The sequence below is a fragment of the Peromyscus leucopus genome, chromosome 3, assembly GCF_004664715.2.
Source record: "Peromyscus leucopus breed LL Stock chromosome 3, UCI_PerLeu_2.1, whole genome shotgun sequence".
NCBI lineage: Eukaryota > Metazoa > Chordata > Mammalia > Rodentia > Cricetidae > Peromyscus > Peromyscus leucopus.
This window is the reverse complement of record NC_051065.1, coordinates 88,154,321-88,176,877: the sequence shown is the minus strand read 5'-3', so window position 1 is coordinate 88,176,877 and position 22,557 is coordinate 88,154,321. Positions and strand designations below refer to the sequence as shown.

Here is a 22,557-nt window from a genome sequence, read left to right as displayed (position 1 = left end):
CACGTGGAGTGGAAAGGCAGCTGTGAGTGGTTTTCATAGAAGTGACGCAGGGTAGCAGTGGACATTGATCTTGTGTCCTGTGTTTTTTGTGTCCATGACAGTTATCATTCATTTATTGTAATGAGATGCTTTTCATAAAAGTAAATCACCTCTCCACATACCCTTCTTGAAACACATGGCTATACAATAAACCCTGCCCAATTTCTCTTTTCAACTTTAATTTTTATTTTTTAAGTATAGGAGTGTTTTGCCTGCATGTATGTATGTGCACCACGTGAGTGCCTGGTGTCCTTGGAGGCCAGAAGAAGATTGTTGGGTTCACTGGCATTGGAATTACACATCGTCGTGAGCCACTATGTGGGTGCTGGGAATTGAACCTAGGTCCTCTGCAAGAACAGCCAGTGCTCTTAACTGCTAAACTATCTCTCCAGCCCCGTGCCCAATTTTTCAAATGCACTCACTGTATCTTCTAAAAGTTTATCCAATTGAGCTGGGGGGGGGGGGTGGCACACGCCTTTAATCCCAGGACTTGGGAGGCAGAGCCAGGCAGATCTCTGTGAGTTCAAGGCCAGCCTAGTCTACAGAGCGAGATCCAGGACAGGCACCAAAACAACACAGAGAAACCTTGTCTCGAAAATCCCTCGCCTCCCCCCCCCCCAAAAAAAAAGTTAATCCAATTGAGATAAACTTTTTTTCTTATTTTCATTTGTAAGGATAAACTTTTTCCAGAATTCTCCAAAAACGTATTATGGAAACTAAGGGGAGAATATCTGTCATTTGATGAGACTGGCGGGCTGCCCACTGTGCTCAGAAGGCAACAGTATCACTCATTTTAGAAATGGCAAGAGACTATGGCCACACCACCCTGCATACACATGATTTTGCCTGCTCTCAGAAGCTCAGCAGGGTCCGGCCTGTTAGTACTTGGATGAGAAAAATGATGCAACAGTTACATATTATTTACTTAAAGAGTGGCAAGTGATGGCTATGGTCCAAGACAGCAACTCTTAGCTCTCCCGGCCGAATTATCTGGAAGCATTTTCAAACAAAGCAGCTTGCCAAGTTGAAAACTCCCATTAAATAGAATTCTGAATGAACTACTGTTTGAAACCTTTAGTGATAACATGAAATTCCTCCGTTTAGTAGAATAAGATAATCAGTTGAAGTTCTGTGGCACATCAGGCCGGACTCTGAGGGCCATTCACTGAAGCTTGTGCCCATTAAATGGCGAGGGACACAGACTGACCCGGATCCAGACGGCCGAGTGTGTGTGTATTTGTGGGACCAGACGCACAACTTGAACACCTCGTACACCAAAGGCTTCTGTTCTGGTGGTCTTCTTGTCTGTCACATTCCTGAGGTGGCAGGAGCTGAGTGCTGTGGGACTTCTGCATTTCCTCACATGCGCAGCTCCTGCTTCCAATCCATCTGTGCCACTGGAAAGAGCTGGTGCTGCAGGAGCTTAGAAGGAAGACTCTGCAGCCTCATAACTTCTCTAGAGTCAGTGTGGATGATTCAGGTCTCTGCTACACGGTCTCAACATCTTGGCTTCTCCTGTGGCCAAGGACAGACTAGGCCGGGCAGGACCAGCAACCGCAGGCTGAGGTCGGTGGGCTGCAGGCACACAGTGTATGGGAAGAGAATGCCCTACATACAGCTTTTTGTGGGTGGGGAGCTTTCCATCAGAGCTGAGGTTTAGTTTGACAGTAAAGCAGTTTGCATTAGGGCCTGCCTAAATGATGTTCAAGTATAACTGTTTACTTACATGTAGTTTATTAAACATTTGCTATAGTTCAGTATATCTGCAAAGATCTGCTGGGCCTCCTGTCAGCCTTAGAAAGAAGCTAGCATTTATCCCTGATATAAACTGGAGGCAACTAAAGCTTATGGAGGCTTAAATAATTACTCTAAAATACGCCTTATGCATCCTAGAGCCCGTCTTACTCTTTGGATCTTGTGTGCCTCCTTTGATTTTCTAACAAGACAGGACAACTCAGGTCTTAATCAACAAATGACTGATCCGACACTAGCAGTAACTACTTCGTAATTCCCCCAGTTCAGTCCTGAAGGTGTGCGGCTTCGCCTTCTGCCCGTCAACTGTGGCTGTACAGCCCAGGCTCAGTAAATGAATAAATCAATGAGTGGATTTCTAGCCTTCCTCTCCATCTCCTCTGTTGTCCGTCCTCTGAATCTACTCTTTATTTACCTGTCTGTACTATAAAAACAAAACAGAACTGTGATGAACTCTGATGTTTGAAGGTCCTCTGTGACTTCCCAGGGAAGCTGGAGAGAGCCTGCTGTCTGATTGTTGGTTGGTTTTTGAGATAGTCTTGCTTAGCCAGGGCTGGCTTCAATTTCATGTGTATGTAACTGAGGATGACCTTGAACCTTTGATCCTTCTGTTTCTACCTCTGAGTTCTGGGATGGATAATAGGAATGTCCTGTCTGTCGATCCTCTTACTGTGGTGCTTGATATGGAACCCAGTGCCTCAGGCGTTCTGTAGAGCACTCTGTGACAGCTAAGGCCCCAGTGGCTGATGCTCGTGATTTAAAGGCAAGGGATGTAGAGTGTTAAGGGCATCTCTACCATCCACAGTGGCTCTGCACATGTGCAAGCCTGTTCTAACCTGCACAGGTACTCCCGTCTGCAGGTGAAGAAACACTCAAGAAGGAAACAGCTACCCAGAGGTCTGCTCTCAAAAGTAAAACTGCCGACCTGGGAACTACTCATATTTTCACAGGTACCCAGTTTCCACTGATCTTTAAAGCAATAGAACAGTGACGCCTTAAGGTTAATATTGTGTGATGAGCTGGGTTTGTGAAACATGTATCAGTAACACGTTTCCTCCTAGTCATCCTGGGCAAGTTTCCAGGCTAGGGAGAAGTAAAGCACTCAGTTTCTAACCCTTGTTTTTAACTAATTTATTATTTACAATTTTTATATTTGTTTTATATTTTTGAAACAGGGTCTCATTATGTTCCAGGCCAGCCTCAATCTCTATATAGCTGAGGATTCCCTTGAACTTCTGATCTTCCTGTTTTCTGCCTCTTGAGTGCTAGGATCACAAGTGTGGCCCCGCCATAGCTGGTTCATAGGGTGCTGGGGATTGGACCCAGAGCTTTGTGCACTAGTTGGCACTCTGCCAACTGAGCTACATCCCTAGACCCCTCCCACACTGAAATAAAGTTAGATTACATTTTACTTATTGGGGGGGGGTGGTGGGAAGATGTGTGCCACAGCGTGCAGTGGGTGGGGGTCAGAGGACAACTCGCAGGGGTGTCTTCTCTCCTTCTACCATGGGGTCCCAGGGTTTTTTGTTGTTTTGTTTGTTTGTTTGTTTGTTTGTTTTTCGAGACAGGTTTCTCTGTGTAGCCCTGGCTGTCCAGGAACTCACTCTGTAGACCAGGCTGGCCTCAGACTCAGATCCACCTGCCTCTGCCTCCTGAGTGCTGGGATTAAAGGTGTGTGCAGGATTTAAACTCAAGTCATCAGGCTTGTTGGCAAGTACTTTGACTTCTTACCAGCCCTACCCACATTTTTAAAAAGTGTTTTGGGGTTGCTTAGATGATACAGTGGTTAAGAGTGCTAAGAGGACCCAAGTTTGGTTTCCAGAACCTACATCTGGTGGTTTACAGTGACGGTAATTCCAGCTCCAAAGGATCTGATGTGCCTTTTTGGCCTCCTCAGGTACCTGCTGCATTCATACAGGCACACACATCCACACAGTTTACTGAGAGCCAGGCCAGTCCAAGGCTTTCTCAGAGGCCCTGATGAAAGAACAAAAGGAACCTAGTTCTGTGTCCTTGCCAAAGGGTAGACTTGGCAAGGTCTGGTCTGGAGCTAGGGTCAAGCCCTTGAAGGAGTTGTTTTGGTTTCTGGGAACTTGGCTGTTTCCCGTGAAGAGACTAGAGCTGTCGGTCCTAATGCTGATGCCTCCTGGGTCTATGATGACAGACCTGTATTCCCCTTGTACAGCACTGCTTGATCAGCTTCCTGCTGACTTCATCCCATTGTGTGGTGACTTTCTGCTGGCTCTGTCCTCCCCCTCCCCCACAAACTACATATAACACGCTGTACTTCTTAATACACTTGTCTGGGATAAGACTTAGCTTGTACATGACCTCCCAATGCCAGCTTTTATCTTTTTTATCTTTTCATCTCCTGGGACTCCCCCTTAGGACCACTGAGGAATGACTTGCTGGTCTAGGTCAATAATTGTTTAAAAACCACCAAAATAATAAATCTTTAAAAAAAAAACAAAACAAAACATTTCTTCTTTCCTCCTAAGTCCAACGTTACAATTTTTTTAAAGAAAAATGTTAAGACTTTATTCAAGATGTTTATCAGGCATTATAACCAAACAGCAGAGTTTCAGCCTTTGGAATACTGCAGTTTACATCCCTTAGAGACACAGTCCAGTATACTATTTAATTTTAGCTCATTCTAGAGAGACTTCAGAAATAAACTAGAGGAAGTGTGCACAGTCACAATCCAGAACATCAGCGGCTGAGCGGACACTGTCCAAAGATGAAGCACATCTTTCGCCACTTCAAACAACACTTCAAATACTGTGCAAGGTGAAAACTGGCAAGGCTACACGACGGTTGTGTTGACAAGCACTCTTAACACAAACACATGGACAGTTTACCGTGGAGAACACACATCTCAAAGGCCAGCACAGTGAGCAAGCTATTCACACAAAGTCAGGAGAGAGTTGACTAAATCTCCAATGGACAAGCAGGAGACTTCGTCTCATGTCCTCAGAAATGGGGCCTGTGCTCCAAGGCGAGTAACTCAGAGTTGAGACAAGGGCAGACCTTCGAGCTAGCACTCTGTAAACAGCCCGTGTCTAAGTCAGCAAACTAGAAACATTCATTTATCTCACTGGACAGCACCACACCACTACACGGACAGGGACATTCACATCATATGTCAGTCCACATACAAATGCACAGCTTGTCAGGAAAGTAAACACGTTTTTCAAGAAACGACAGCTGCGCTCAGCTCTATCGTGAGTGTCTTTAAGGGAGGAGACAACTCCCGAGTCAACACTTGAAGGAAAAGTAGTTACATTTACAATAAGACAATTTAGATACCTTTATATCTTAAATCTTGAACAGGAAGTAGTACAGCAGTCTGAGAGGAGTGCCTCAAAGTCGGTTTTGGCATGGCTGGGCACAAGCTCGACAGCCTAGACGTGTTCTAACTTCCGCTGTAAATGGTGAAAACAACAGGGCTTAAACGATGCTCCTAAAGCCATTTATGGGGGCGGGGGACATTGCAAAGCTGCTTCTCTCGGGCTTCTCTGCCTCTGTTTCTCTTCCTCCCAGATACACCCGGTCGACAGGTTTCTACATTTTACAGGGTATCATTTCGCCTGTCTGGAGCCGTCGGGTGAGCTTGAAGAGGACAGATGTTTTTCTTAACGGGTTCAGATGGGTGTGGGCCACAGGCAGACTACTTGTCCTCCCAGTCGCCAGCTTTTGGGTTAGTTCCCTGGGGTTAGTTCTAAAATACAGAGTCACTTTTGTAGAATTTCCCTAGGTGTGTCTGGCAGCAATGACTTCCCCTAGAACCCTCTGTGAAGTGGCCGAGGTCCGGCTACTGTAGCCTGGCAGGCTCCAGTGCGTGGTTGCGTAGCTCAGGAACGGAGCAGTGGGTAACTGATCCTGTCTGCAGTTATTGGCAGTTCTGTGTGGTATACAGCACTACTTCTCTAGTCTTCAGGGCATAGCTGTGAACAAACGCAATCCAAATAGGAGTAACTGGGTTGTGACCACTGCATGCATCACATGGAAAGGAAACACCAACTCTAAGCACAAATGGACTAGCCCTACAACTGGGCTCAGCTCTCCGAGGGGAGGGCAGCTCCCTAGACCACAATGTTATCTAAGTCAGACACTTGTCGAAGTTCTCAGCGCAGTCCTGGCTTGCATAAAACATCCACGAAGACATGGAGTGAGTATGAGTGTCAGTCCATCCCGTGCATCTTCCACATAAGCCAGAAGGAAGCAAGAGCCACAGCTGCCTGTGGAGCTCAGCCTCAGTCCTCCCCAGATCCTGCCTTCCGGTGGTTATGTGAGGGTCTTGCGTATTTTGACACATCTGAAACAAAGCCTAGTTTTAGCCTTTTCTCTTTGCATAGTGTTGTCTAAAACAAGGCGCTCAGATGCAGGCTCTTCCTCCTGGAGAAATCAGCCACGGCACTGGTCCCTGAAGGAGAAGCACTCTTGCCAAGTGATTCTGAGATACTTAGAATTCTTCCAGCATCTGAGTCTCCATCTCCCCCCCACACACACACCCCAAATGGTTCTGCTAAGGGTGAGCTGCCTGCCTGCCTGCCTGCCTGAGGCAGTTCCAGTGCCTCCAGAAGGGCTCAGATGTTTCTGATTTTGAACCCAAGGAGATGGGCTTCCTTCCTCTTCCCTGACTCAGCAACCTTCTTTCCTGTTGCTGAGACCCTGTGCTCCTGGCTCAGCTCTGCTCTGCTGACTACACAGCCCCTTGAAGACCGTGGGCCATCTTCCTGCAGGAGAAGACATGCCCTGCTGGCACTGGCTTTGTAAGCACGTTGGAGACACCGTCTAGAGTCAAAGTATTTGTCTACGGTTCTGGTTTTTGCAGCTCTGTCACTTAGGAGAACCTTTGGCAGCCCTTGCAAGTTCATTACATTAAGCTAAAAGCCGTGAATATGTACATCAGAGTCCAATGTATTAGTACCAAGAACAACGAAAAGGTTTTTTAAAAAAGATCACTTCGTTTGCATTTACAGGACTAAAAACTATGCAACAAATAAATTACAAATGTCCACCTCAGCAGCAGGGTAAGAGTACTTATATATCTAGAAACACTGTGGCCACAATGACACTCCAACTGTGGGACATTACTAACCCAGAAGATGGAAAGGTCACCCTCCACCACCACCTTTCCCCTTTAGCCTCTCCCCAGCAGGAACGGAAAGGAAAGAACAGAAAACTCTGAAAGGCAGAAGAGGGGAGCGAGTAAAGGCCATGTCTGTGAGGCTGCACACTCGAAGCACACCCAGCCTGCGGACTTCGTGTTACTAGTGACTAGCTCTTTAAGGCAGAGGAGAGACATCTGTGGATCCGGTGCTGTTGGCTCATCTCACTCACGTGGTTTCAGTGGCCGGGGATGAGGTACTTTTCTTCCTGAAGCGGGATCGAAGGGTTCTAGGCGGTGCCTGGTAGAGAAAGCAGAGAAAGGGCATCCTCCATGTGGCTTGAGAGGTGGAATCTTGGGAGACAGCATCTGGGGAAGGGATACTGAGACATCCTCTCCTTTGGCCAGCTCCCCCTAGTGGGTAGAGCTGGGGTCCCCACAACAGGAATCGGATACTAGAGCCCCACCCTTGCACCATGTGAGGTGAGACTGAGCCCCTGGGAGAAGGCCATCACACCTTCCTGGGTCCAAAGGGAAGAGCTGTGCAGAATGGCATGTCTTCCTTGTTTTGAATGAGCTGAGCGAGGGACAGCTCCAGCCCTTTGCTATTTCTCTATTTCCTCTGGAAACTGTTTTCTGGTGTATGCTTCAAACTTCCAGCCTTCATCCTGGATGGGAAACCTTTTACTATCCAGCAAGCCACCCCACAAAGACCAACACCACCTCATCTGCCTGACGATGACTGCAGGGACTATTTCTCTTAGGGGAGGCATAAACCATAGGAGGCATTACAATTGAAATACGAAAAGGTAAGACGTTCTCCTAGGATGCCACTGAGTAGGGTTCACGGAGCTGGCCCCAACCCACTGTCCAAGCCTCAAGCTTCTCTGTGAGGACAGAGAACTTTCTCTCCACTGTACTTTCATACCACTGTCCCTTCTGACTGGAAATTCTAGTCCCCTTGAGCACCAGCTCAAAAGTTACTCATCTAGGAGACCCCTGACTCTCTGAGCTGCCTGGCCACACACAGCCGCTGTTGCCTCTGAGTGGCCTGGGTAGTGCTGTTCATACACTTGAGAGAGGTCTTTCTAAGTAGCTCAAGGTGGCCATGAGATCATTTTGTAGTCCAGCAAGGCATCACACTTGTGATCCTCCTGCTTCAGCCTCCCGGGTGAGTTGAGAATACAGATGTGCTCCACACCGGGCTAAATGTTTCTCTGTTCCCCTCCCAGACTGGAGCATTGAACCCAGGGTTCAGACATTGCTAAACAAGCACTTCACCCATGAGATATATACCTCCAGCTCCCTTTCCTCCGTGTTTTGTATATGCCCACAGCAGAGGGCTTTGTACCCAGGCCCAGGGGGCCCACCAGACTGAAGTGAGGCCTGTGTCCTCTTCACCACTGTCTCCTGGTGGCTGACTAGCAAGGTAAGCACCCAAGTGGGGAATAGGCTCAGTGCCCACCCCAACCCCCGACCCCTCAGACCACAGCTTCACTGGTAGGAAAGGTTCACTACTCACTTCTGGGTGTAGACTGGGATAGCAGCAACAGAAACCTCCCTTTTGGGGCACCTGCTTCTTGAACATTACAGTACGCAGGGGAGCCATGTGCAAAGCTTTAAACAAAACCACAGCTAGGTGTGGTGGTGTACTCTGTGATCACAGTACTCTGAAGGCAGAGGCAGGAGGGTCAGGAGTCCGTGGCCAGCATCCACTACAGAGGGAGTCTGAGGCTAGCCTGGGCTACAGGTGAGACCCTGTCTTAAAACAAAACAAAACAAAAAAGCAAGCACAGTCCCTTGGGCCCTGGGACAGTCAGAGTGTTAGAATGAACTCTCCCCATCACGAGGGTTCCCAGGCTCTAGGCCAGATAAGCCTAGTCCAGTACCTAGAACTAACCCCTACCGGCTGGTTGGAGACAGCCCAGTGGTAGAATGCTTGCCCAGTATATGGGAGGCCCTGCTTTGATCCGCAGCACTGGAGAAGGGGTGGGGGAAATAATAATATGAGGATATGAAATGATCCACCGTGGACAGGAACGAAGGAGCTCCTACATCTGAGGTGGCTGTAGCTTTCATCTCAGAGTGAATAAGAAAACGGGGCCTCCATGCTTGTGAAGGGGGTGTTCCTGAGCATCCCATCTCATTCTCACAGGGCCCTCTCATTGTGTGACAGGAACCGTGCGTGACTTTCTCACAGTGGACCTCAGGCCAGAGAGCTCAGTAGATAGGGACAGAAAGGAACCAGATGGCTCTGTCCTGAGCCTGTGACCAGTGACTCTCCACCTGTGACACAGTACACAGCCCACGAGTGCCAGGCATGGTCCTCCTGCTACCAAACCCGGCCACAGTGCCAAGCACATTGTTTTCTGGTAACTTTAAAGAACTGTGGTGCTGGAGAAAAGGTTCGTCTGGTGAGGGAGGCGCTTACTGCCAAGCCTGGCCTGATTTCTATCACCAGAACTGATTTCCACATGCGCACGCGCACACACACACCCCTTGGCAGGTAGCTGGAGGCTACCTGGTGGCTTGTCCTACCTGTTTGACGGGGACATCATTTTTTCCCCCAAGCACACCGAGAATGTGGAGCATCACAAGTGACGCCCTTCTCAGGACCCCCAGATCTCTAGTGCAAACACATGCTCCAGCCCCAGACACCATGTACCTCCAGGGGCAACTCCGTCCTCCTCGGTGCCTTATACTTGTACATGAACTCCAACAGGTCCTCCTCCTCCTCGTCAGAAAACGCCAGTGGGCTTTGGACCTGGCGGGGCTCCCATGACTTCACACCACCCTCATTCACATCTCCCTCAACCACTTAATGTCCATCTAACAGAGGAGACAAAGTACAGCGGGTGGGTGGTGGGGGTCAGTGTGGAGAGGAGCAAGGGAGGGCGGGATTAGGTACACAGCACGACAAACCTGTTAGGACAGCCAGGGGCCCGCGTCTGAAGAAGTCCACTGTTTTTACTGGGGCCAGGGAAGGTGAAGGTGTAATTGAAAGACTCGGCAGTGCGGATAAAATTAACTGTAGGCGCAGACGCCACTGAACAGCTATGGGGGGGGCGGGGATGGTCCGAGACTTGCCAAGCCCTGATACTTAGACCCATGAGTTGACCCCGAGGAGTGCTCAGGGGAGACTTCTCTGAAAACCAGAGCTGTGCTCCCGAGGAGTGGTGCCTGGCCCTCTAAATCGTATGCACAGGCGATGTTGACACTGCAGTCGGTACCCGGTGCAGGTAGCACCAGGCATTCTGTAAGAGACGGGATGTAAGATGCCAAGAGACCTCAAGGGATAACTGTAAGCTGAGCTGTGCAGGTTTTTCGTGTCAAAGGACCTGGTGCTAGATAACAGAGGGGCCCTCATTTGGATGCAAAATCTGAATGTACCCCCACCCCACCCCCACATGACAGGCAGCAAGATTTCAGTCTAACTTGAATGGACTACAGGCAAAGCTCCAGAATTCGCTTGGCCCACTGAATGCAGCCATGTTACTGAGCCAGGACGTCCTCGCTCAGTTAGTATGTAAATGATCCTCTCCCACACCCAGTCTATCTGGCATCCACAGACACGGCTTTCTATCCTTTGTTGTCATCACCCAGCGTCACAGAAGGCAGAGCTAGAAGGCCCACGGCTCGCCTGGCTCCACCACTCTGACGCCTGCAGACGGAAACCTGAGCTCTTTCTGGGATACTCTGCTGCTGCTCCTAAAATCGTATTCAGCCACAGAACTGGCTCCATCTGTCAGCAGCAGAGGGCTGGTGGGTCTGTAACCGCAGCCAGTATGAAGCCAGCAACTAGGAGCTTTCCCAGTTTCCACCGCTGTGCCCCGCGGCAGCCAGCAGAGGGCAGCACGAGAACACGGCTGCCTTCTGCGGGCCTTGCAGAGCGGAGCAGTGGGTGGAGAGCCAGCTGCTCAGGCGGTGCCCGGTCGGCCTGACATCATAAACTGGCCTTTTCTTCACTCTGCGCTTCTCTTGCTCTGTTGACTCCAAGTTCCGTTGTTTCCTGGTCCCTCCACCGCCTAAATCAGCGTGTTGAACTCGAGGACAGTAACTCCATGACACTTCCTGCACACTCTGGCCCTCCAGAGCCTCGCTGCTCTTGGCCCCCGGTAATTCTCATGGTCTGCACCCTGCAGCCCCTGCCCCACATGCCCGGGTTCTCTGTCAGCCACACTGTCTCAGCTCAGCAGAAGGCTCCCTGAGGTTGCGGGGTTGTGGCTGCTCATCCCTCACATTGCCTGAGGATCTGAGGAAGGCCCGGCATCCAGCCAGTACTGCCACGCCGCCAATACGCTAAATGGAAGCCTGTTGCCAGCTCAGAGAACTCAGCTCTCCTCTGCACTGGAGCATGACACTCGCTAACCAGGACATTCCTCCAGATGCAGATTCCTCCCTCCTGGGAGGAAGAATGAGGGCCAGGTCTACCCAGGACCCAAAGCTCCCAGGCCAAGGTAGACATGCAGAAGCATCCTGGCCAGCCCCACCCAGCAAATAACTGCATCCTGAGGATGGGGTTGAGTACTGGCTGAGGTTAGGCCTCTGAACAGGTGTGTGCTGCTCCCCTTAAACCCTGTTTCCGGGAATTCTCCTGTACCAATCGTCATGGGCATCAGAAGATAACCCAGAGACACAGCAGGATCCTTGGGTATCTAATTACTCAGTCCACCCACCAGAATGCACTGAGGCTGAGCATCCAAACCACACATTAACCACAATAATAATAAGCACCTCGTAAGCTGGGCATGGATGCCGGTAATCCTAACAATTGCCATGGGTTAGCCTGGGCCACACAGTGAGTTCCAGGCCAGTCTGGGTTACAGCGTGGGGTCCCTGTCTCAGGCACAAAGCAAAAACAAAAAACAAAAAAAACCAAATGCCCATCTCAGTAATGAAACTGTTTAACAGGGCTTTGCGCATGCTCTCCATGGCAACCTTGACAAGAAGTGATCCTGTGACCCCTAGGAGTGGAGGACATTCCAGATACACAGGCAGGAGTAGAAGCCAGACCTGATCTGGGCAGAGGCTGGGAGCTGCGGAGGCCAGTGTGGGCTGCTGGGGGACAGAAACAGCTTCACATGGAGGCGACACACAACCCTGCCTGAAAGCCAGTCCCAACTGTTAGGACGGTCCTGGACGTCTGTCACCCGTGTTGTTGGAAGTTATTTAGAGCGCTGGAAATCAAATCCAGGGCTCTGCACCTGCCAGGCAGGTGCCCGACCACTAAGCTGAGTCCTTAGTGCCCTGTTTGTATATTGTCTCCCTCTCAGGACAGGAAATAAGCAAGGAAAGCCATGCTTCCTAGCACCGCCACTGTGGACGCTGGTTAACCGTATTTCCCTCTCCAGCAGCTGTGAGGAGCGCCAGGCCTGGATGCTCCCTGACCAGGTGGCCGGCATTAGAATTTTCCCTCGATCCTGTCTTCCTTCTCAGGTCCCCCAACTTTCATGTTCTTCTTACTTGGACTCGCCATTTCACATATCTTTCCTTCACAATCCTTTCCTTTGTGGAACAAGCAGCCGAGTAGGTAAGAAATAAGTCACACTGAACTTGGCCACATGGAAGGGTGGCGCCAGCTGACTGGGCAAGAAACTCAGGAGTGTGCCTACGGATTTGCATTGACTTGTAACCCAGTATGATGTCCTCAGCCTTAGCCATGGACCACACCCCAAGACCCTGAGGACTTGTGCGGGTACAGGCTCTCCCATAAGAGGTGATGCCACACTCCTCCTGATCCTTCAGCAATGGCAGCCCGTGCCTGGGGGTCACTGAGCTGCCGTGGTTGGGACAAGGTTGGTGGCTCCTACTTAGGGACAGGGAGCCCATCCGGTCTTCCACAACAGGGGACATGCGTGTGTTAGTGCCGGGCTCAGCACTGGAGCATGGAAAGGAGGGGCTGGGAAGTCTAAGCCCTTTAAAGACCTGAACAGACCTGCCAGTCCCAAGCCCTGAGCCACCCACCCACAGTGCAGCACGACACTCAGGTTAGCATACATCCCACACGACACACGTTAGTGAGGCAAGGCCGCAAATGTGTTGGAAGGACATGCCTGTCTGAACACTTACGTCCAGGTCCCCAGCAGTCACCGAGGAGAGAGGAAAGAACGTTCCGTTAGAGAAGAGGCTTTGGGATGAAACGCACACGTACTTAAATTTATGCCCCGCATACTTGATTTTAAAGAGGAGGCCTGACACACCTTTCTGACTAATGACAGGCAGCTCGGGGAGGAAGAGAGAAAGAGGAAGGAAGGTGGTGGACAGGGGTAATAATAGAAGCATCTACAAAGACAGAAATATGCGGGAAAGAGCAGGGAATGAAGCAGAGGTAGGGAGAGAATGTTCTAGTGACTGGGAGGCAGTTTAGAATAGGCTCTGTCTAACATCTGCTGCTTGCGGGGCCCGTGAGCTCCAATGCCATGGCCGTCACTGCCCTCTGAGCTCACTACCAACCTCCCAAATGCCCACCTTTCCTTTCCCCACTTCCTGAATTAAGAGCCGGATTTGCAAACCTTTAGAAAGTTCGGTTTCTGCTCAGGGATCCTAAGGCCCTAAGGATGCCTAGAACCTTCCCACGCTCTGGACTGAACACCATCCCATGTGACATAATTTCGGGGGATCAGGAGGAAAGTACCCAAGACCCACTTGGAGTCTTTCTCACAAGGTGTTGAAGCTTGAGGGTCAGCTTCCAGCCCCAGGTGTCTGACAAACACATCCGGCACATCTGCCAGCCAGCACTTCCCAGCAGAGTGCCCCTCACTGCAGAGAGCTGGGGGGGACCACGGACACGTTTAGCCCATCCCCCACACACACCTTACAGAAGGGAGAATGAGGCCCAGAGAGTGGAGAGTTCTCCCTAAGGACAGAGAGGGATGCACTCCGGAGGAATCATGGGATGATTCCCGGCTTATGGAATTTACAATTCAACATGCAGAATAGGGGACAGAAATGACCATGGCCTTCTGGGGACACTGAAGTGCTGTTTTCTAAGAACTAGGAAGTCTACCTGACTTATGGTGCCCGCGTCTAGCAAGGGGAGTCCCCAGCTTCCTAGATGGCCTGGGGGGCCCCGGTTGGACATGGGCTGGTAAAGACTAGTTGAATACTGCTCTCCCATGGTGTCCCTGCTCAGTGTTCCCGTCTGTCACTTGTCTGGGATTTATGGCTTTCAAACACCAGGACCTTCCCTAGTCCCTAATGCACCTCGTTAAGCTCAAGCCAAATGGAGGGACGTCTTCTAAAAGAGCCGTATGGCTAGCCCCAGAGAACCATAGCTCCATCAGCTGTCACTCACACGCACCAGCCAACGGCAACATCCAGAGTGTCTGTCTAGAAGTGGGGGTTTGTCTGCCTAGTCCAGCCTGTAACAATGGTAGTCACGGGCCAGAGCGATGGCTCAGCAAGTCAAGGAGCCTGCTGCCCAGCCCGATGGCCTGAATCTGGTGCCCCAAACTCACATTGTGGGGAGAGAAAACCGACTCTCCGGATTTGTTCTCTGACCTCCACACACAAGCCATGGCACGCACACGTCCAAATACGTCCCCATACACAAATACATAATGAATAGCAGTCACCCTTCAAAAAGCCTTTTAACAGCCATTTTCGTAACAGTGCAGGGAGGCAGGCACGGCCCCCCATCTCTGTTTTATGATGAAGAAACAGGCTGAGAGCGGTTAGCTGACTCACACAAAGCTGCACAGCCAGTGAGTGGCAAGCCAGAGCTCCCTTAGCAGGGCTGCCTCCCTTCAAAGGAGCGTGGGCAGTCTCCCAGTCCTCAGGATGCACTGCACAGGGATGTGTAGGACTATAAATTGGCTTAACGATTCGCACATGCGTCTCTGACATTCCTTCTAAGAGGCTGGATACTTCTCTCAGGGAACCTAGGTTTGGTGACTCACGGCCATCAAACAGAACAACCCAGGAGCAGATGCTAGCTTGACTTCAAAGGCGAGGTCATGAAAGGTTACCATGGCTCCCCGCTTGACCTCTCTATCTAGAACCATTGGCTCTGGGCCAAGCCACTTGCCGTGTGTGGGGACTCTCCAACAGCCTGAGAGAGGCCCGGCTGCTAAGGAACTGCAGGCCCCTGGAGCCATCTTGAGTGGATCTGCCAGGGCTCAGTCAAGCCTGCAGGTGACGGAGCCCAGCCAGCATCCTGACTGCAGCTTCCTGGGAGGTTTGGCCACAGAAATGAAGGACAGTGTGTCGGCTTGCCGTGAGGGCTTTGTCCCCCATCTGGCCCGTGCAGCTGAAAGGGAGCCCCAAGGGGCCAGCACCCGGTTAGTGCCCCCCTGAAGCAAGCCAAATCCAGCAGGCTGCGGGCAGGCTGGCTGCTACTCACCTTTCCGGGTCCTGCAGCGGGAGCAGCAGGTACACACTGTGGGGATCGGGTGGGGGCGCTGTCAGAGATAGCCTCCACCCAACAGGAACCAGGCCCCAGCAAACTGGGAAGACCCAGGAAGACCCAGCAAGAGGGCGGGGTCTACAGACCCTGCAGTGTGGGACGGGAGCATCTCTGATTCAACTTCCTCTAGGGTCAGGCCCGGCTTCCTGTGGCTCTAAGGCAGTGGGAGCTGAGAAAGTTTTCCCTGGGAATAACCATCCCTTCCTCCAAACCTCTCTTCTAGATCTTTTGATTCAGAGTCCTCCAGGAAACCTCCTCAGACTGATCTCTCAACCCCAGTGAACTAGTGTCTGAGCATCTGGCAAGAGGCCTAACTGGCTACTGCTTTGGACACTGCCTTCCTTGGCCTCCAGACCATGTGGACCTTGGCATATAGTAGGTGCTCACTAAACCCATGCTGGCCCAGTGACTCAGAATCTGTGGCAGGCTCTCTTCATTCTCTCAACTCCGGGTGTACCCTTCCTGGTGGCTAATGCCAGCCATTCCAATGTGTGGTCCCTCCCTCGCAGCTCACTCTGTGGGAAGGGCAATCAGTCTCTGCCTGCCCTAACCCTTCAAACTCCCGGCAGGTGGACCAGCTCTGGTGTGTGGCCCAGCCTCGCCCTGGGTGCTGAAGGTGGCCGCAAAGAACTCTGGTCCTCCATCTACCAAGCTCAGACCCGGTGCTCTCCTCCTGCCACATGTGGGGGCTGTTGTGTGGGAGGCACGTGGCAGGCCAGTAGAGGTCGGCTGGAGAGGGAGGCAGAGCAGGGTCTGTCTGCAGGACTCTTGCAGGCAGAGAGAGTATCACAGCAGTACGCTTTCTGTGTCTCACCGCTCCTTTTTTCCCCTTTCCTTGAGATGCGGAGAGTAAATGTTCTCGTTCCCGGTTCTCAGCCGACCACCCTCACTGTGTCTGTCCTGGACTCACTCCATTGCTTCTATCCGGTACCTCACCCACTCTCCTTCCTCAAGAAGCATGGCTGTCAACGTCTACGTGCATCTGTTTGCTTAATGGTGCTCTTGCAAACTGTATTATTCTGTATACTATGTATATTTTTGTGTGTGCACATATGTGTGTGCATGTGTGTGAGGGTGAGCCTGCCCCCACTTCTGAGCATATCGGTGACAGGTTATGTGGTCTCTTCTCTTGCTCTCCACTTTGTCTTTTGAGCAGGATCTCTCACTGGACCTGGAGTTCCCTGGCTGGCTAGACAAACTCTGGGTCCTCTTGTCACCCTCCAGGGCCGGCATTACAGGCTCATGCTACTGCCCAGGCTTTTCTAGGGACTCTGGGGATCCGAACTCAGGTTCTCATACTGTTAAGCAAGCGTTTTACCAATTGAGCCATCTCTCCAGCCCCTGCTACCTACCTACCTATCTACCTACCTACCCACCTACCTACCTATCCACCTATCTACCCACCTACCTACCCACCTACCTACCTATCTACCTATCTACCCACCTACCTATCTACCTACCTATCTACCTACCTATCTACCTACCTACCCACCTACCTACCTATCTACCTACCTACCCACCTACCTACCTATCTACCTACCTACCCACCTACCTACCTATCTACCCACCTACCTATCTACCCTACCTATCTACCCACCTACCTACCTATCTACCCACCTACCTACCTATCTACCCACCTACCTATCTACCTACCTATCTACCCACCTACCTACCTATCTACCCACCTACCTATCTACCCACCTACCTACCTATCTACCCACCCACCTACCTACCTATCTACCTACCTACCCACCTACCTACCCACCAATCTACCTTTTTTTTTTCTTTTTGAGACAGGGTTTCTCTGTGTAGCCCTGCTGTCCTGGAACTCCCTCGGTAGTCTAGGCTGGCCTCAAACTCACAGAAATCCACCTGCCTCTGCCTCCTGAGTGCTAGGGATAAAGTCTTGCATCACCACTGTCCAGCCTATCTATCTATCTATCTATCTATCTATCTATCTATCTATCCATCATCCATCCATCTATCTATCTATTTTTCTATTATCAACTTGATACAGTATAAATTCTTATCCTAATAGTGAAATGTATCATTGAGGCTTGCCAGTAACTGAGTAACTGTGGCTTATAATAAGTTTTGGTTTTACTCAATTACTATTTTTTTTTATGCAGGTCTCACCATGTAGCCCTGGCCTGGAACTCACTTTGTAAATGATACTGATCTTGAACTCACAGAGATTCTCCTGCCTCTGCCTTCTGAGCGCTGGAATTAAGGCATGTTTCATCACACCTGGCTATGTTCACTTTACATAAATGATTACATAAGAATCCACTGTGGTTTGTGCATTTCCATGGGGTAGCCTGCTTTCAAGATCCGCCAGGGTCCACTGAACTGGGACTTCCAGGTGCTGTAGACACAGCCTGGGCCAGGCCGTTCCCTGGCCCCTCTTCTAAGCTGTCTTCAGCTCCTGCCATCTGTTTGGAGTCTGAAAATGATCTTTTTTTTTTTCCTCTATCTCTCCTCACAACAAAAGACACAGGAGCCTTTTCCTCAAGAGAAAGCCGGAGGGACTGGGGACTGAGAAAGTTCTAGAAGGCGGGCAGCACACAGAACTCGGGGAAGAAGGGCTCGGGGAGTGAGCAGGAACACGTGTGGCGATGCCCCGTGGTGTCAGCTTCCCTGCGTGGCACGTGCTGCATCCCACAGGCTCAGTGTCACCTCACCAGGATGTCACCTAGACGTGTGCACTTGGCCCCCGGCAGGTGATGCTTTTTATGGGAGGCTGTGGAACCTTTAGGGAGTGGGACCCTGCAAAAGGAAGAGTCACAAGGGCTGGCCTTAAGTTTTGACAGCCAGACCCCACTTCCAGTCCTCTTTCTGTTTCTTGACTTCTGACCCAATGCACCGCAGCCTCACATTCCTGCTACCATGCCTTTGTGGCCATGATGGCCTGCGCCCTCAAACTGTGAACCAAAACAAACCCGTGCTCCCTTCCGTTGCCTCCTCCGCCAGACTTCTTCCCAGGGACCCTGTCTCACCTCGTGGACGACAGCTCCAGCTCCAACACGGGCATGGGAGCCTCTATACATATCCAGAAGCGGGTCTGTATCGCATCTGTCTGTCTTTCTGCGGCAACTGCTTGGGAGAGTGCTATCGTCCCTGCCCTCCCCACCATGGCCAGCACCTCCATTCTCCGAAGGGAGGTCTCAGGATGGCAAAGGATCGCGCCCCCTCTGCCAACGCCAACACAAACCATCCCAGACCTCCTTCCACCTGTTGCTGGGCTAGAGGATGTTTCAGGCCTTGGAGACATCCGCATCATCTCTGAGACCCGCCAACCTCCTCTCATTTCATTCTGAGCCTGGACCTGAAAAACTTATCAAGAGGTGGTCTGGAAAGGAGGCCTAGCTTCCTGTTCTGTGTGGCCTGGGCAGAGTGCGTGCCTCTCTGTGCTGCTGACCCTGCTTGGTTCTCCCTTTAAAATGACAAAATGGGTTCTTAGAGGGGAAGGGGTACAGGGCTGCCCGGGCCCACTTCCCTGCCAAAGCAGGGTGCCCTACCTGACCTTTCAACTTCAGTGTGGGTGGGCCATTCCGATGTCAGGGCTCACACTGCCTCACAGAGAAGCCCACTTGCCTCCTGAATGCTCTCAGCATTGTAAAGAATAAAGAATGCGGGGGTGGCACGCTTTACCAGCACTCGGAGCAGAGCAGGCGATCTCTGTGAGTCGACAGCTGATCAAGTGATTCAGAAAAGAAAAGCTAACAGAAAACTGTCTCAAAAAACCAAAAAAAAAAAAAATAAATAAAGAATTAATAAGATGTCTAACAGTAGCTACGTACTGTCTCCTGGCACCAGGCATGGTCCTGAGTACTCTTACCTGGCTTATTCCAATTGAACCCTCATACCCCAGCCTACTCCTCCCCGGTCCTACCCTGCTTCTGGAGTGAAAACACCTCCCATCAACAAGCTATGATCTTCAAACCTAGGGGCAGTGCAGAGGGCACGGACCGGAAAGGGGAGGAAGCTGATGGACACCAAGGAATGCTGATGGTATTGAGTGGTCGGGCCCGAGTGTGTTGTCATGTCTACATCATGTGCTAGCCCTCAGAATCAGGTGGGGTCTGTCAGGATCTGGGGCTCAGAGCCCGGGTGCCTTTCATACTGCTTCTTATAGCACACAGAAAGGGTCCAGGGGCCCTCGAGGTCCTGGTTTGCATGTTTAAAGGGCAGGACAGACATTGGGTACATAACACCATATTCTAAAACAACCTAAGTCCTAATTCTTCTGTAACAAGGAGGGGGAAAGGCGGTGTCCCAGCACCCGCCCACCCCCCCCACTTTGCCATCAGGAGAAGGCAGTGTCCCAGTAGCCCCGCCCCCCACTCTCTGCCATCAGGAGAAGGTGGTCACCCATCATTGTCCTCTATGCTTCCTGCTGTCCACCATTTTCTGTCAGCAACTCAGCTCTGCTCCTGGAGTCATTGTCATCTAAGGATCCATCTTGGAAACTGATAGCTCCCAGCCCAAATACTGACATCCAGGAGCTCCAAGTCCACACAGATAGATTAGATACTGGATTCACACCCCAATCTACACAGCTGGGTCTCACCGAGACCTACTGAGATCTCTGGAGACAGGCCCAAGACTCCACATGTTAAACAAGGTTCCTGGTCGCATCCCCATATGGGCAGTCTCGTGCCAAGTACTTAACCACGGTGTTAAACAGAAGAGGTAGATTTTCCGATACTGGGTGGACTTGGCCTCCCTGGGAACTGGGCCACAGGCCTAGTGTGGTCCTTGGTAGGTGTAGGCTGTGGGCATGCATAGTGTGTAGGTAGTCAAAGATGAAGTGGAGACATGGGAGAGGGAGAGCATGCCTGTGGGAGGAGTCACCAGCTCTGAGGAGTGGGAGAAGATGCTCAGGGGGTCATGAGGCCTGAGTGTGGGGCCAGAGAGAAGAGAAAGTGCTCCCACGGCCCAGACGACATTTCCTGCTCCTGACTTGGCCCAGGCACAAGCACCCAACACTCGGGTCCCTCCGATAATGATGAAGAAGGAAGAACTCTCTAGCACTAGTAACCTACCCTGCCCAAGGCCCAGTCCCCAGGCCCGCTTCCTGAGTGGCTATGCGCTTCATCTGGCCTGGTATAATCTAACAAATATCTCTGTTGGTGACAGGCCCATGGGGCAAGGGGCACCCTTGTGTGATCCAGCACTGCGCCTCTTAATGAGGCCCAAAGTGAGACGGGAGAGCAGAGAGACCTACCTGAGCTGCCCGCGCTCTCGGAAGCACTCCTGGACATCTTGGGCTGGCCGTGTTTGCCGCTGGACCGCCCCGTCCCTGGTGGAGGGGGGCCGGAGGGAGCAGGGGCACCATCACCCCGGATAGTGGTGAGGTCCTGCATGCTGAAGCTCCGTAGTCTCTCCGACAAGGCACCCTGTCCCTGGACACAACACAGGAGAGCACTTGTCAGAGGCCTGGCCATAGGCGGATGAGCAATGGGAACAGACAGGAGATGTGACGAGGGCCGAGAGACCTTTGCTCTGTGAGTAGACGGGGCAGGAATAAGCCCTGGGTCGCCTCTCCTGAGGTCCCAGGTATACCTGCTGACATGGCAGGTATGTTCCAGGGCCACCTCTAGGGCTCAGCCGTCACTCCCCCTCTCTTTTAGAGATATTCCCTTCCCTCTTTCAGACAGCCCAGGGAAATCTGTACCTAGGATCACAGCCCCTCCAACCTGTTTTTGTTTGAGATAAGGTTCTCATGTGTTCGAGGCTGGCCTTGAACTTGCTGCTTAGCAATGTAGGCGTATACCTGTTAGGGTGATCTTGAACGCCTAATCCTCTTGCCTCCACATCCCAAATGCAAGGCTTATAGGCATGGGCACCACACCTGGTTTATGTATTGATGGGCTCAAATTCAGGGTTTTATGCATGCCAGGCAGGCACTCGACCACGTCAGCGACATCTCCAGCCACTGCAGTCCCTACTCTCGCGAGATGGCTGGAGGCCACTGGCTTCCCACCAATAAAAGTCTATATATGGCCACGCTATCCTCAGTTCTCAGAATCTGGTTACAAACTCAAAACCTAATAGTCTATGCACTCAGCTCTCCTTCCTAAAGGCTATAAAGCGCAGACGTGTTTCACTGTATGACAGTAGTCATTTTTTTTTTTTAATCTGTGAAACTGAGATGGTTTACAAGGCACATTTACTCATATTGGCAATTTGAGTTTCATAAAATACCCAAGAAGTAATGAATCAGGAAGGAAGAGATGATATTTAAAAAAAAAAAATCTCTGCTGTCGGAATAAGCACTCCATATACTGAAGGAGGTGTGGAGTGAATCTCGGTGTAAATGTATTCTTTTGTTTAGGAAAGCAAGGCAGATGTGTTGTGTGGATGAAAGAGCAAATCTTCCCTCTCCGGCCTGGTCCTGAGCGAAGAGAAAGGACCAAGATGAAGACAGGGCTGGGTGTAGCTGTAGGTGTGCAGGTGTGCCTCAGGGCAGCAGAGAGGCTAGTTAGGTTTTGTTGTTGTTTAGAATTTATTTTTGTATAGTTTTATTTTTTCACTTATTATCTGAGGCTTTCATACATGCATATAATGTGTTTTGATCAAATTCACGGAAGTTCCACCCTTGCTGAGGAGTTAGTGGCCACTGATATCTGCAGGTGGGAGTCAGGGAGTCAGTTATCTTTTTAAAGATTATTAATTTAAAATTATCTATTTGTGCATGTGTGCATGTGCGCATGCACTCACTGGCCAAACCAGAAAAGGGTATCAGATCCCCTGCAGCCGGAGTTACAAGCAGTTGTAGGCTGTTGGACATGGATACTAGAACCAAATGTGGGTCCTCCAGAAGAACAGCAAATACTCTTGACCACTGAGCCATCTCTCCAGGCAGTTTTCTACAGGAATGAGGCCCGATAGGTTGCCTATGTTGCAGTAGATGGCCTATACCGATGTACTGAGCAGACCGAGTGGGTTAAAAGACAAAACAAGCCTGAGCGAGGAAAGGGAGGCTGATAGGAGACTGGTGTTACTCAGATAGTGCTGGGATTTGGAACAAGCAACTGCCAGGCCATGAACTTGGGTGTGCTCAGAATGCTGGTAGCCCTGCAGCCTCCCCTCAAGTATTGGGGGGAGGCAGTGGGGACCAGAGAACGTGAGTCAGCAGGGTGGGAATGGCCTCTTGTTTTCACAGTGAATGAAGAGGGGTGCCTAGAGGTCCAGAGGACTTGAGAATAACAAGGTAGGGTAGACACAACAGCATCAGCAATCAGTGCAG

General features: G+C 50.9%; 1 protein-coding gene across 1 annotated transcript in view; it reads right to left on the bottom strand.

Moving 5' to 3' along the window:
- Positions 1-4,327: 4,327 nt before the first annotated feature.
- Reep1 (receptor accessory protein 1) overlaps positions 4,328-22,557 on the bottom strand; it is a 90,295-nt gene continuing 72,065 nt past the window's right edge. Inside the window, 5 exon segments of the mRNA XM_037204311.1 lie at positions 4,328-6,106; positions 7,135-7,202; positions 9,567-9,718; positions 15,243-15,278; positions 20,533-20,710. Of these exon segments, the coding sequence (XP_037060206.1) occupies positions 6,076-6,106; positions 7,135-7,202; positions 9,567-9,718; positions 15,243-15,278; positions 20,533-20,710 (465 nt within the window). The 3' untranslated portion in view covers positions 4,328-6,075.